Source organism: Larimichthys crocea, chromosome XIII (assembly GCF_000972845.2).
Source record: "Larimichthys crocea isolate SSNF chromosome XIII, L_crocea_2.0, whole genome shotgun sequence".
Taxonomy (NCBI): domain Eukaryota; kingdom Metazoa; phylum Chordata; class Actinopteri; family Sciaenidae; genus Larimichthys; species Larimichthys crocea.
This window is the reverse complement of record NC_040023.1, coordinates 33522968-33538167: the sequence shown is the minus strand read 5'-3', so window position 1 is coordinate 33538167 and position 15200 is coordinate 33522968. Positions and strand designations below refer to the sequence as shown.

Sequence of the window (15200 nt, the reverse complement as noted above, 5' to 3'; positions counted from 1 at the left end):
TTGTATTTCAAGAACGACACGCTTCTTCTCTTTGTTTGTGTTTTTTAATATGAATATCTACAGACTGCTGGATCATAAAGCTATAACCACATCATCACTGATGGTGGTATTAATCGTTAAAAAATCCAATTCATGCTCTATTAATGTAACGACACATTTTAAATTTTTAAAGGGCTCGGTTCAAGTCCCGCGTGGACCAAATATGGAAGGTGGACTGGTAGCTGGAGGGGGGCCAGTTCACCTCCTGGGGCCGAGGTGCCCTTGAGCAAGGCACCGATCCCCCCAAACTGCTCGCTGGGCGCTTCTCAGGAGGGTCGCCCCTCACTCCACCATCTCTCTCCAACTGCATGTCTATGAGCCCTTGTACTGCATGTGTGTGTCTGGGTTAAAATGCATGTAACATATAAAAATAGTGTAAAAAGAATTTCCCCATTGCAGGATTAATAAAGTATAACAACATTTTTTTTTTTTTAAATCTAGTCCTTTAAAGACTCAGCACTGAGCTGGAGCTGAGACGGTTGGAACAACTATATTGATAATTAAGTAAATTAAGGAGACAGAAAGTTTATTAAATAGGTCATTTGTCACGTGTTTTATTGTCTTATGTGATAGTAAACTTAATATCTTTGGACCTCTGGTAAGAACACTTTATAGATCAAGTAAAATAATGAATACATTAAATAAATTAATTAAAATAGCAGCCCATCTTTCTCTGTTTGCTATTTTCTGACTCTTAAAGTCAGCTTACTTGAGGTTTTAGGGTTGTGCTATGAGACTGTCCTCAGTCACCAGAAAGTATCCTGTGCTGCCAAAGTGTCCTTGAGCAAGGCACTGAATCCCTACCAGCTCCAGAATTTCTGTTATATAGTTGTCGGCTTTGTGTGCAGGGCGGGAGACAAACAGAGCTTCATTAAAGTGGAGCTGCAGAGACACACTAACCTCTCAGTTGAATAGAAACAAACTGAACAGACAAACACAGCTCAGACATATTCTGTTCTGAATATTTGTTAGGTGTGTCACTCAGTATTACCCTATAACCTTGTTGCATTATACATTGTCGAATAACTCCAGCTCAGATGATGCAAGGTCCTGTGTCTGGGACTGTTTTATATATCAGAGAAATTGGAGACGCTTATGTAATATTGAAGAGTTTCCCATGTGGTAAAAAATCTAGACCTCTCTCTATTATAGTTCACAAGGACGTCGTCTCCACACCTGTTCGCCAGGACAGACTGACGCTCAGGATTGTTCAGACTTTCCCTGTTCTCGCTGGAAAGGAATTTCTTCTGAATTGCCCTCTTGAAGCCGAGTTATTGGAGGGTTTTTTTTTCCCCCCTCACAAGTTTGGATGAAAGAAGAGAGGAGCCAGCCTCCACGCAGACCTGCCAAAGGATCCGAAAGAAAGGTACAAAGGTACAAAAACAGGTTTTTCGATGGTAAATTAACTCGATTATTTTGTTTTTGAGGGCAGAGTTTTGCAGGCTTGAAACACAAGAAGGGTCACGTGTTGGATGGTTTTATTGATGTTGGCTTACTGGCTCAGCTACTGCTTCAGTTTAAACCCTCGACAACAATTTGCCTGAATACAAAGCCAGAGCACTCACTATGAAAAGCAAACCCGACTCTTTCATTTCACTAACAGTGTGCTAAACAAAAGTTGTTTCCTTGCATGTCATTCAAGGCCGAACTGGTCGTGTAGGCAGCTACCAGTGGAGAACAAAGTCAAATTTATATGAGAAGCACATTTAATTCTGCTTCACACTTCACTTTCCACAGAGATCTCTTGAACTTTGCAGATTAAGATATCATATTCAGGGACATATGATCATTGTTAAAGAAGATGACATTACCTGCACCTGGGCCAGCTGCAACTGTAAAATGCTACAATGCTACAAATGAATTCATTACTATTACTAAAAATAGAGAAAAGAAAAAAACTAAATATTCACACGTATGTAAAATATAAAAACTATACAATCACTATTACATTACAACATTAAATGTCCCATGTGTAGATTTTGATGGCATTGGTGAGGCAGATTGCAACCCGCTCAATACCCGTCGCCTCACCCTTCCTAGAAAACTATGGTGGCTGTGATACACCAAAAAAAACATGAGCGGTCCAGTGTTTTCTTTGTCCGTTCTGGGCTACTGTAGAAACATGGCAGACTCCACGGAAGAGGACCTGCTCTCTGTGTAGATGTCAAGGGGCTGTGAAGTGAAGCCAAAAACTGCAGTTCCTCAAACGTCCACTTGAGGCTGGCTCCAGAAGTGAGTCAGTCTCCATAAGTCCCCATGTTGAAATGTCACAACTTCACAGCAGAAATAAACATGTTTACAGCCTGGTACAAAAAACAGTTTTGGTCTCTACAGCTAATGTCCCTGTTCATGACAACTGTACTGAGGGTGAATTTCTATTTAACTCACTGTTTGAAATGATATTAAGGCTTAAAGTTATGTGTGATTAAAAGCGTGGCCACTTTGGTTTACAGGTAGGTGCCGTCACAGGTGGCATGTTTGAGCACACAGGCGTTATTTAACCGACCACCAATGATCCACGTCATCTTTGCAAATATGTAGAGCGGCAGAGGCTGCGACTATGAGCTTCAAAACAGCGTGGGCGACCTCACGGATATGATGTCAATATGTCTGCCACTCTCTGTGTAGATATAAAAAGCTCATTCTAAGGTATAAAAAAATATATTGGTTCTTGTTTTTTTAGGTGATTGGACACTAAAACATCATCATAATCATCGTCTGCCAACAGATTGTTCTTGTTCTAGAGATTGGCCTATATTTTCAGAATGAGGCAAACATGGAATATGATATGTTTTCATGCATGTATAATCACCTTAAAATCAAAATCTTTTTGTTTTTGCCACTTGAAAATTTGCCTTTCATAGCTACAGAGGGAGTGGGCCCTCTTTCATGGAGGCAGCCATAGTGAAACACCGTGTTTCTACAGTAGAAAAACTAAATAGTGACTCTGGACGGGGTCTTTAAAATGTTGTTTCTCTTTTGGAGAAAATGCTGAAGTCAAAGGTCAATGGTGAGGTCAGGAAGGAAGAAAGTGTTCAGGAGCCTCTGATGTCTTATGCTGTATTATTTATTGATGCTTGGCCAAGGAGAATTAGAGACACTCTCAAAGTTCATCAGAAGTGCCTGAGTCAGTCACATTCTGCCGAACTCGTGCTGGTGGATTTGGACTTTGGACTTTAAACCCCAAGATAACACCACAAATACTATACAGCCAGAATTAGTCAAAGAGAATGTTTTTACCCATGGAGGTGTTATTGTCAGCATATTCTAGTCTGGAGACACAGATGTCTGTTTACACAGATTGTACCGTCAACAACAAGCTATCTATTATGTCTATGAAGGCAGCAATAGGTCTCTTCGACCCTGGTCACCACAGTGTTGAGATAAACTGGCACCTACTGTTCTCAACCAATGGCTAACAACTAATACTGAGGACCTCAAGGCCCACACGGGACCTCGTGTAACCTAAGGATAGAAAATTCCAGAACAGTTTCTTCTTTACACTAGGCAGGGGAGGGTGATGTACACATAGCATAATGACTACCTTAAGTGTTTATACCTTTTCTCCTTTCGGCTTTTCCTTTCAGGCGTCGCCACAGCGAATCAGTCGCCTCCATCTAACCCTGTCCTCTGCATCCTCTTCTCTCACACCAGCTACCTTCATGTCCTCTTTCACTGCATCCATAAACCTCCTCTTTAGTCTTCCTCTAGGCCTCCTGTCTGGCAGATCAAAACTCACCAATATATTCACTATCTCTCCTCTGGACATGTCCGAACCATCTCAGTCTGGCCTCTCTGACTTTTATCTCCAAAACCTCTAACATGTGCTGTCCCTCTGATGTACTCATTCCTGATCCTATCCATCCTGGTCACTCCCAAATAGAACCTCATCATCTTCATCTCTGCTACCTCCAGCTCTGCCTCCTGTCTTTTTCTTCAGTGGCACTGTCTCTAGACCAAACAATCAGAATCAGAATCAGAAATACTTTATTAATCCCCGTAGTAGGGAGATTGTTTTTGTTATCGCAGCTCCCAAACGGTAAGTGATAGCAAGAAAACAGTAGTAAGAAAACAAAACCTTAACAATATACCCTATACAAATCCTATTTTAAACAATATAATAATATATTATTAGTATAGTATAAACACTAAAAGTAATCTCATATCTCACTGTTACCTCACTTTTACTTTTTTTTTTTTTTTACTGTTACTGGTTCTATTTAACTGTTATTTATACATGTGTGTATATACACATGTATAAATAACAGTTAAACAAGTAACAGTGAGATATGAGATTACCTTTAGTGTTTATACTATACTAATAATACTTCTGCTTATATCGGATGCAGTACTTTTACTAATAATGGTGCATTTTTGTGTTTTATTTATTAAGTTTTTTTGTATTTTTTATGGCACCAAGTCAGTGTTTAAGTGGTGGTGGTGGTGGTGAGTTCATGGGTTTTAATTAAAGTGAGGAAAACGGAACACTCCCGGTCCAGATGTACTGCCTCTTTAAGACACACACACACACACACACACACACACACTGCTGCACTCCCTCTCTCTCTCTCTCTCCACTAGTATGAGTGTGTGAGTGTGTATGTGTGTGTGTGTGTGTGTGTGTGTGTGTGTGTGTGTGTGTGTGTGTTTCACTATGGCGAGGGGATAAACAAACAGAGCGCTGGGTTGAGGAAAGCAGAAATAACGGTTAACACAGTGACTAACACGACTCGGTCATAACTAGTGACTGGTGCTGCTTGTGGATGATATCTCATATTTAATAATAATAATAATAGGTGTGTGTGTGTGTGTGTGTGTGTTGTTTTTGCGGATGATGTCAGCAGGAATAGCGATGAAAAGAGCGAAAATAGTTTGTCTGTGCACATTGAACACCTCAGCGGCAGCAGCCGGTGACACGGGCTAAAACTAACCGTTAGTAACCGTTAACCGTTAGTAACCGTTAACCGTTCGTCTTTTCTGCGGGTTTTAACGGCTACAAGCGACGTTAGCCTCTTTTAAAAAACAGCACGTTTATTTTCCTTTTTCTTTTTTATTTAAATATATTTGTACACTTTCATTCAAGTCGGCTTTGTTACTCGTCGAGTTCCAACATGTTGACAGGATCTAAAACCACGTTCAAAGTGAGACAAATGCTCCCGGACATCAAGGTAAGCAGCAGGACGCTAACTCCACTAGCTTTTGTTTGTTGTGTTCACTGAACGGCTTCAACTTGTTTCTGGGCATGTTTTTAGCTTTTAATTTAGACATTTAAACCATTTTTCTACTCCTGTACAGACCTCCAAACTGAAGGCTGGCTCATTTTAATACTCATTTAACCCCTGATTTATCATTTTGTCTCCTAGTTTATCATTTTGTCTCCTAATCTATCATTTTGTCTCCTAGTTTATCATTTTTACCCCTAATTTATCCCCTAATTTATCATTTTGTGTCTTAAATTATCCCCTAGTTTATCTTTTTGTCTCCTAATTTATCATTTTGTCTCCTAGTTTATCATTTTGTCTCCTAGTTTATCATTTTTACTCCTAATTTATAATTTTTACTCCTATTTTAACCCCTAATTTATCATTTTGTCTCTTAAATTATCCCCTAGTTTATCATTTTGTCTCCTGATTTATCATTTTGTCTCCTAATTTAACCCCTAATCTATCATTTTGTCTCCTAATCTATCATTTTGTCTCCTAATTTATCATGTTGTCTCCTAATTTAACCCCTAATTTATCATGTTGTCTCCTAATTTAACCCCTAATCTATCATTTTGTCTCCTAGTTTATCATCTTGTCTCCTAATTTAACCCCTAGTTTATTGTTTTGTCTCCTAATCTATCATTTTGTCTCCTAATTTATAATTTTGTCTCCTAATTTATCATCTTGTCTCCTAATTTAACCCCTAGTTTATCGTTTTGTCTCCTAATTTATCATCTTGCCTCCTCATCTTAAAAATGACACAACCTACAGTGTTCATAACGAAGCAAAGCTTCTGTGTTTTTAAGCTGAATCGTGATTCGCAACATGAAAAAGTTCAGCTAATTTTAGACAACACACCTCCCCTCATGTGATTAAACACCAGAGAGGCCGATGTCATGATGCAGGAAACACACACATCGTGCAGAGCTTTATAAATGTACATTCAGGGTAGCCCAAGGCAGGATTTAGAAACCTGCAAGTCCCCTCAGAGAGCCTATTCAGTGTGTGAATGTGTGAAACTGTCTTGTTGTTGTTATTTTTGTTCACCACTCACAGCTGGAAAGAGGTGGAGGAGTGGAGGAGTTTCCTTTTGTTTGGACAGAAAGAAACAGGGAGATGCTTGCTTTTACTGTAAGGACACATAATGTCATTGTCTTATTAAAGGCCAGCAAAGTGGTGGTGAATCTTAATCACCTCTCACCTGCAGGAAAGGTGGGGATTAAGTTGTCGTACACAAAGACAGACGGGTGCAGGCGATCATCATCATCATCTTCTCCACAGAACTGTGTGCTGCTGAACAGTCGCTTGCCAATGCTTCGAAAAGGTCACGCGATTTGCTGGAAGATTGATGCTGCTTACTGTGTGTACTTCACATCAGTAAGATAATGTCACCTGAGAGGATAAAGGGTCAGCCTCATTAGTGTGTGTGTGTGACAGACGGCACAGGAGCAGTGTGTACACGTGGTGTTCAGAGTTGAGAAGTCTCTCTTGCCGTCGTCTTTGTGTGTTGCCTGGCTTCTTTTTTCTTTCTCTCTCTGGTTTATTTTCAGCAGCCGCAGGGGGAAAACGTTAACAGATGCCTCTCTGCTCTGCCCCTCGGGCGAGGCTTGCATGTGGAGTTGGGGGGAAGGTGGGTGGGTACACAACATCTGGCTGTCGCCATGGAGACGGCGGTTGAGGAGGTAGAGGTGAATTTGATTACTTCAGAGGGAGACACTGGCGTAGAAATCATCACAGCCATCCCCCCACCAACCGCGGCCGCCAGAGGAATCCCATGTGTCCGACCCTGAGATATGATAATGTAGAGTAGTAGGCTGTGTAGATTATATGCACAGGCCACCCACGCGCTCTTGTGGGCTTTCTCTTCCACGAGCGCATGTGTTGAGAAAAACTGAGGCTGAATTTGGACCAGATGGTTTTTTGCAGTTTAAATTCTTCTCTCGCTTTTGGATGGCATAAACTCATTTTTATTAGCATTTGATTTACAGATTACTTTCTCGATTTATCAATTATTTATTTGTTTTTTTTTTTACAAAAAGTCATGAAATAGTGAAAAGAATCACAATTCCTCAGCTTGCGACAGTCCAAAATCCAAATAATAATAGGAAAAGCAGCAAAGCCTTACAGTTAAGAGGCTTTAACGAGGAAATGTTTGGCATTCTTGGATGTAAAATGACAAACCCAGGGGGTATTAAAGGTCCAGTGTGCAGGATTTAGTGGCATCTAGCACTGAAGTGCAGTTTGAATCACCCCACTTGTCTCACCCTCTCTTTTAAAGCGAGTAGGAAGATCTATGATGGCTGCCAAACATGTGAAAAAACACGAAAGGCCCTATCTAGAGCCAGCGTTTGGTCATGGTGACGCCACGTTATTTTCAGGTGATCGTACACTAAAGAAAAACATACTATTTCTGCCAATAGATCCTCCTAAATGTTGCACACTGGACCGTTAGGAAGGAACAACAGTACACGCATAACGATGCTCAAAGCCTTCTTCAGGCTTATTTTGGCTGCGCCTATCCCCTCGAGTTCTCTCTATCTGCATCTCGTAGCCAGCTTTGAAGCAGTCAGCATGAAAGGCGCACGGCACAAAGCTCCACAGAAGCAAAAAATGCCAGAGGAAGGATCATCTGAGCCCTATTCAGGGAGGCTGAAGATCCAAGCCTGATTAGGAGTGGGTCAAAGCAGTATGGTCACCCACACCCGCTCCCACAGGACGTCAGACGTCACACTCACTGCCAGCCACGGCTTCCACCGCTTCAACAGAGCACAACAATGGGCTCTCCTCGGCGCCGGAGCAGATTTATGGTCCTCTTAGAGGGCGTATTGATCCATCATTGGGTGATAATTAACCAGCTGCACTATTTACTCGTTAAAGGGCTCAGTCTTGAGAGGCTCTGTTATTTGTCTGTATGGAACGGCTCTGTTAATGTGACTCGTGGGGCCTGGAGCTGTCAGACATGACTGTCATAACAACGTTTCATACAAGAGATTATGAGCCAATGTTCAGCATTAGACTTTCCCTCAAGCCATTTCGTTGACACTCTCATCTGTGATCGAGAATCTAAGAGGTTTAGAGAGATACGAATGCGCTCCAGAGACCAAGAGGAGGAAATGCTGCTGTTGAAGGACGCGCCGGCTGCTTTGGGTGTCAGACATGTGATCTTTTAGTCACAAAACGTTCCGTTTAGCTACTAGGCAACCTTCCTTCCTTTTGAGAGAAGTATCCAGGAAACCGATACGTCAGGGCTCCTCTGACAGGCAGAACACTGGCTTTGATTTGTGAATGCAGGCTGATGGAAACAGGTCAGCAAGCTGCACCGGCGCCTTTATTTACTTGATGTTTTTGAATACTTTTACAGCATTAATGTTAATTAGCGACCTGCGTCATTATGACCGGGGAAAGTGACGGAGAAGCTGCCGGCTGAATGTTTTATACTTTTCAGATTCAGGTTCAAGTCTCAAACGAGTCCCAAATTTTTTTCTAGGTCAAGTCCAGTCACAGGTTAAGTCGAGTCAAGTCCTGGTCCTCGCCAAGGCAGGTCAAGTTACTCCCAGTCTTACCTGCAGTATGCTGTCAAGGTATTAGTGCCTGTCCAATCATATTATTGGCCAGTTTATCTAACCTGTACATGACAGTGTATTGAATCTGTATTATAATCATCAATATTCGCTGAAATAGTTGATCAAACAAAAAACAAATAACTCTATGAACGCTTACTTACTTCTTAGTTCAGACTGAAACAGACACGATGATGACGACTCGATCTGATCCACTGACAGTTGGGTAACGTTTCAAGGAACTTGACTGATGGGGTAGTTACCCATTCATGACAGCACGGTGTGTGCTTGCAGACCAGGTAGTGTTAATATTTAATATTTAAAGCTGAAAACATCAAATCAACACAGACAAGTCATTCGAAAGTCTTCAACTTCCACGTCTCCTCTGCTTTCCGCTGATACAGAGAGAGCAGATATAACAGATTCATTCTTCAACCTGGGAGTTAGAACAGAGTCAATCACCGGTGTGACCAAATTACTTTTGACATTCACGACAGTCTAATTTTCGCTCTCGCATAATGCAGTAGAGCCCGGCTGTAATTAAGGAGAGCAGCGCTGCAACACTAGCAGGCTGAGCTGGACAACAGAGTACAGATCAGATTTTTGATTTGCTTTCTTTTAGCCTGTACAGATTGATTGACTTGAGATATCTCTAGTAATAACTTTAAGTGTTTCTCACAGGATTTTGTACATTTTAAAGTTAAATCCAGCTGATATGTGCATCCACATTGCCCAGTATGACCAGCTAGTTTTTTATGTGTGAAAATATCTTCGGCTCATTATGAAACTGTGGCAGGTAATTAGGTAATTAATAGGTAACACTGACTTTAATGAGCCTTTTCATGGCTGTGCACTCATGTTAATCGTCTATCCTCCTATAATAAGAAAACGCTGTTTTATCTGGCTTCACATGATCTTTGAACCTCACAATGCATCATCGACTGCGCACGACATCTGTTAAAACTCTGCGGCCGCGCCGAACAGTGAGAGGAGACAAATGTGCTGCGAAGCGTTCGGCAGGACTAACATCCAAAGAGCCAGTAATCTTCTGTTTGTTGTGTGTCTACAAGTCGGCACAGAGAAGAATGCAGACGCTGCCGTCGGTGCCAGACATTCGCCGACGGTTTCACAATAAAACGTTGTGACAGAGAGAGCTGTGCTAATTGCTTCAGGCTTTTTTTTTGCAGAGAAATGGGTTAAACGCTGTGTTCACCACAGTTTGATGCAGAGGTTCACACATTAAATATTAAGCGTCTGAATTCCCAGATCATGAAATATTGATTTATTATTTTACCCTATACGTTGGAATCTGATCTGTCTTTACTCACATTGAGGCCAAAATGCAGCTATTGCACGACACGAGCTGGTATATTTACACTGTGAACTGCTGCTCTGTTTTGCTTTCAGTGCATTAAGACAGTATATAATTATGGGTCTGCTTCTATAATCCAAAAATTGCTGAGAGTTCTCAGTTTGTTTTATTTCTGTAGACAAAAAAAAACAAAAATCAGATTGAATAGAATAATAGGAAACACTTGAAAGGGAGCCCTATTTAGCAGAACTACATCATGTCCTTATTTATCTTTCAGCCCACCTCACAATGCAACATGACTGTCGCCATTCATGTGAGGAAATGGAAAAGCACAATACAAACGAACAGCCTGTGAACCTTTTTAAGTACAGTGTGCCGGTGGCTTAAAAGCTAATGTGTGTTTTACAAGCCCCAAGCAGAGCGTAACTCAGTAGGAGGAGCTTTGAAAAGACCTAAAAACGGTAACGCTAAAAGGTCCACGGAGAAATCAGCTCACTCCTAATGCAGCTCAGCTTGCTGGCTCGTACAGATGTTTGTCCAAAGAGGCTCCGCGTCAGTCAAAATAAGATTTTAAGAGCGATAGCATGATGATTGAAATGAGAGAGTGCTGTTTCTCCACTGTCCGTCTAGATTTCCCCTTGTTGTTCTCTTCCCTCCTGAGTTTGGCCTGATGTTTTAAGGAAAGCGAAGTATGTTCCAGACCCGGGGCAACGAGCACGTTTACTGCAGGAGTCTGGCCACAGTAGCAAGGGGAAGCCATGAGCAATGGAAAACTGCAATAAGCTTGGCCACTGTCCCCCGAGGACGAAAGGGGAGGGAGCAGAGGAGGGCAAAAGTGGGGCAGAAAGGCAAGCGCAGGGGGAGAAAGAGGTAATGAAAGTGATAGAGAGGGGGGACGCCGAAGCCACATAATGAAAGCAAAGTGAAATGTGGGAAACACAGCCCTGGAAATGTGGTTTATTTTTGGATGATACGTGACTCAGAGATGAGGACAGGCATCTTTAAATCTGTGCCGAGACATTCTCGTTTTCCTTATCTCTGTAGTGCAAAACTTCCAAGTGAAGGACAAAACATATTTTGTGTGTGCTCATATCAGCCTTATCACATTATGTACATAAACCAGTCTGCACATGAGCAGCACTTTACCTTGTGCACTGCAAACGTTCAGTGCGTTCACTTGCCTCGCAAAAAGAAAACCCCGAGGCCAGAGTTTGTCAGTCGTAACAACCTTCAGAGAACGGATCTGAGACACTAGACTTATGAAAGGAATAACAAAACAAGACGTGAGTAGTCTCTGATGTTCTTAAAATGGCTTAAGGAATTCAGCTGCGGGTTTTCTGTGGGTGTTGATGGAGAGACTGAGGCAAAGGCATAAGACGCTTTAAAGCCAGATGGAAAAAAAAAAAATTAACAATGCTCTGGCAAGCAGAAAGTAACTCGTAAACTGGTAGCGTCCTGCCTTATCATCAGAAAAAAAGAGTTGTTTTTCTGAGAGCTTTCAATCTTATAATTTGGTCTGTAAAGTTATTGGAACTATAACCGTATTTTAAAAGTCTTAAACACATAGAAAATATAGGTCAGGGAGAACTCTCAGTCTCTCCAGTGTCTGTTTTAACACAGATGTCGGAGTTGGCAGTATAGAAGCATTTATTGCACCAGAGCAAAGTTGCCCATATGACATTAATTAGAGCTTGTATAATTTGGATTGATTAAAACCGTACCTTGTTTTCATTACCGCTGTGTTCATGGCTCACTTGGCCCGACTTTAATTAATTAGCAAATTAGTTTATTAGTTCTTTGTTTAGGAGTTAACTCCACTCTTCATTTTTTATTTTAGAGAAATCGGCTACTCAAAAACTCAACATACCACCAGCAGCAAACAGCAGAGTGTATGGCTTTCTGTCAAAGAAACAGTCAGTCTCACATTCAAAGTGTGATTTTACTACCTTTTCAGGGAGCAGAGGTCCTCTTTGTTCAACGTTCCCTGTTTTTGTTTTTATGGAGGCTCTCAGGTTTTCACAAGCAAGGCCCACTAACACAGAATTCACCACACTGCAAAATTGTTCGCATAACACACCGGGTGCGACTGAGTAGATTCATTGTTATTGTTCACACATCCTTGCTGACTCGAAAGAAATGCCGGCGTTCAAGCGATAGAGCTGGTGCTCTAAATGAAACAGTGATTAATAGTTTCATTGTGGGGGCCGAGCTCAGCCAGAAGTGCTGAGCCAGACGTTTAAAGCTCTACAATGTATATAGTTTTCTTGGACGTCCATTCAGAGAAACACAACTCTATTGCTGCGCCACTATAACGCATGTTCGCCACCTGTATAATCATATCGTCCTCTCACATTGCAAGCCTTGCCGTATTATGGGATTTCGAGCCCGATAAATGTAAATGGCCTTCACAAAGGGGGGTTAGTAGCCAAGTTAAGTGGAAGCACATGTGCTAGTAAGCACCGCGGTCTGATTAGAAACCTCTGTTGGACTCTGTTGGACTCTTGCTTGTAAGAACAGAACTTGAGTGAGCGAGACTAAATTACTATTATAGAGAAAGCAGGAACAAACAGCAACATGGAAACTAAGAATCATGGAGCATTGTGTGGTTTGGCTTTGTTTCTTTGTCTATGGAAATGAGTCCAGATGAGAGAAGCAGGCAGAGCCATAAATACAAAAATATAATCAACAAGACCAAAGGTGACTTAAAGTTTTGTCCGTGTGTTTAGTTTGCTTCTAACAAGTTTAAAAAGTTTGTAGGCACTCCGACTCCGATTCCATTATCAATTCTGCTTAACGATTCGATTCTTTATCGATTCTCTTATCGATTCTCATTTGGGGAAAAAAGGAGAACAAACAGTTTGATCAGCATCATCTAGAGGAGGTAGTGAACTGGAACGAGTACTAGTACAGCTGGCAGCCTCTGAGCCAGCCAGACTCTCTCTCGTCATGGTCATCTTCTGAATGTAATGCAGAAGGCATTTCTTTAATGTGAACTGTTATAGCATGTTTTACAAAGAAGCACATCGCACTAACTTGGTAGGCAGTGTGTTACCTTCCGTAGTAACCACAGAGGTGGTCATAGCCTGGCTGCTGCCGCTGCTGCTAGGTTGAGATTCATCTCCAGTCCGAAGCGGGGCAAAAAACACGACATTCATTTAAAAATATTGCATGTTGTGTGCGCAAATGTTTCTGCATGTTCGTCGTGTTCCCTCTTGACGCTGTTATCTCCACTTTGCAATGATTGCAAGTCGCCCTGTTGCCATCTTTTTTGGTGAAATGCAGCCAAACTTTGGAGCGTTTGACTTAAGTGGGTGACATTGTTTACTACTGATTGCACTGCACGTGCCAAACTTGCATAAGTTACGTGGCGTACTTAGTCATGCTTGCTGGAATCGAGCGCATGTAACTTCTTGCGGAAGTTACGCGACGTAATTCGTGCTTGCTGGAATCGATAAGAGAATCGTTAGATAAACTGCCAAACGATTCCATGGAATTGAAACACACGGAGCCAGTTCTTGATTCCCATTCCTAGTAGGCACAGGTTGGACATCAGGCTGCTGTCAGGTGTATTGAACTAAATTTAGGGTTCTGTTAACATAAAACAACTCTCGCGACTTTTCATAATGTCAAACTACTTCTATAATCATCTGTCTGTCTCTATTACAGGAGAGGATGCTGAGTCAGAGCGGCGTGAACGCAAGGAGTCGAGATGTGTTCGGGCTACGCTGCCTGCCAGGTAACGTTGTGTTTTTATATGACATGCATGAGGGTTTTTACGTGTGTAAATCAGTGCCGTAGTAATCACGATGATCAATACATCAGTTCTTACACGCGTCTTCCATGTTTGCCTTGCCTTGACTAAATACTATAAATAAAAGAATGCTTCAAGCTGCAGCTGAACATCGCAAACAGCCAGACACAAGAAATGTGTAGAGGCAGTAAATAATATAACACCTGCACAGCGTGACCTTCAACGGACAACTGCAGTGCAGCTCCAGGATCAGATGATGTTGAGGCAGAGAATTGTTCGCTGCGGTTGGAAATTTCCATATTGCACTTGTAGCCACACCTGGATCAGGAATGTCACAGCAGGTGCTTTGCCTTTGGGATGGAGGAGGGGGGAACATCTGCTGCTGATAAGCTAATCTGAGCACACAAAAGGAAGAGGTCTGGGCGCCTCAGTGAACATTTGCGTAGATGAGATCTGAAAGTCTTTCAGCTTTACGAAATGGAATTAAAATCACCATGACATGTTCGTCTACAGTGATTAGAGGTTTAATGTTGCAGAGCTTACTGTAGTGGGTGCTTACAACTTGTGGAATGATTTATAGTTTCTACAGTTTTCACACCACTGCTGTGTATATCTAAAGTAACTGTGCCTGCATTATTTTATTCACTGGCAACAGTGCGTCCATTAAAAGGGCTCAGAGTGTTATCACGTGTGTCTGACAGCATGACTCTACTCTTTTTTTGATGATTATTTTGGCCTTTTTATGCCTTTAATGATAGTACAGCTGAAGATAGACAAGAAGCAGGGGGCAGAGAGAGGGGGAATGACACGCAGTAAATGGCCGTCCGATGCGGGATTCGAACCGGGGCCAGCTGCGACGAGGACTATAGCCTCTACACACGGGGCGGCTGCTTAACCCACTACGCCTCATGCTCAAGGGGAAGTCTCGTTCTGAAAGCTCAGGAGAGGCGAGGTGACTTGTTGCAGGAAAACAACAGTGGAAATGTGAGTGCAGTAACGCACCGGCCGGGATGAGTCTGTCGTGTTGGAGAACAGAAAGCGTAATTTAACGCTGCGTAAAAAGATTTTCAGTTTCGTGGCTGAACATTTAGCCGATTTCAACTTTTGAATTGTATGGGTGCTTGCATTTATTTGAGCCTGGGTATATGGACAAAGAGAGAGAGGGGGGAGGGTGAACCGGCTGCTGCAATGCTGCAAACTCTGGAGACCTTGTGCCTACAGAGGAGATTTCACAAAGAAAGGTACAGAAAACGTTTGGTTTCTCTGTAGGGCCCTTTCCATGATGTTATCATAATGTAATCTGAACATTCAGTGGCGACAACAGGCACTCTTAG

At 42.0% G+C, this 15200-nt stretch overlaps 1 protein-coding gene across 2 annotated transcripts in view; it reads left to right on the top strand.

Moving 5' to 3' along the window:
• The first annotated feature begins 4661 nt into the window (after positions 1-4661).
• mtmr11 (myotubularin related protein 11) overlaps positions 4662-15200 on the top strand; it is a 30009-nt gene continuing 19470 nt past the window's right edge. For both annotated transcript variants that reach the window (XR_003463584.1, XM_027286870.1), the window contains exons 1-2: positions 4662-5207; positions 13782-13851. Coding sequence is in view for 1 of the 2 variants with exons in the window: in XM_027286870.1 (XP_027142671.1) it covers positions 5151-5207; positions 13782-13851 (127 nt within the window). In the remaining variant the exon portion in view is untranslated. The remainder of the gene's footprint in view (positions 5208-13781; positions 13852-15200) is intronic.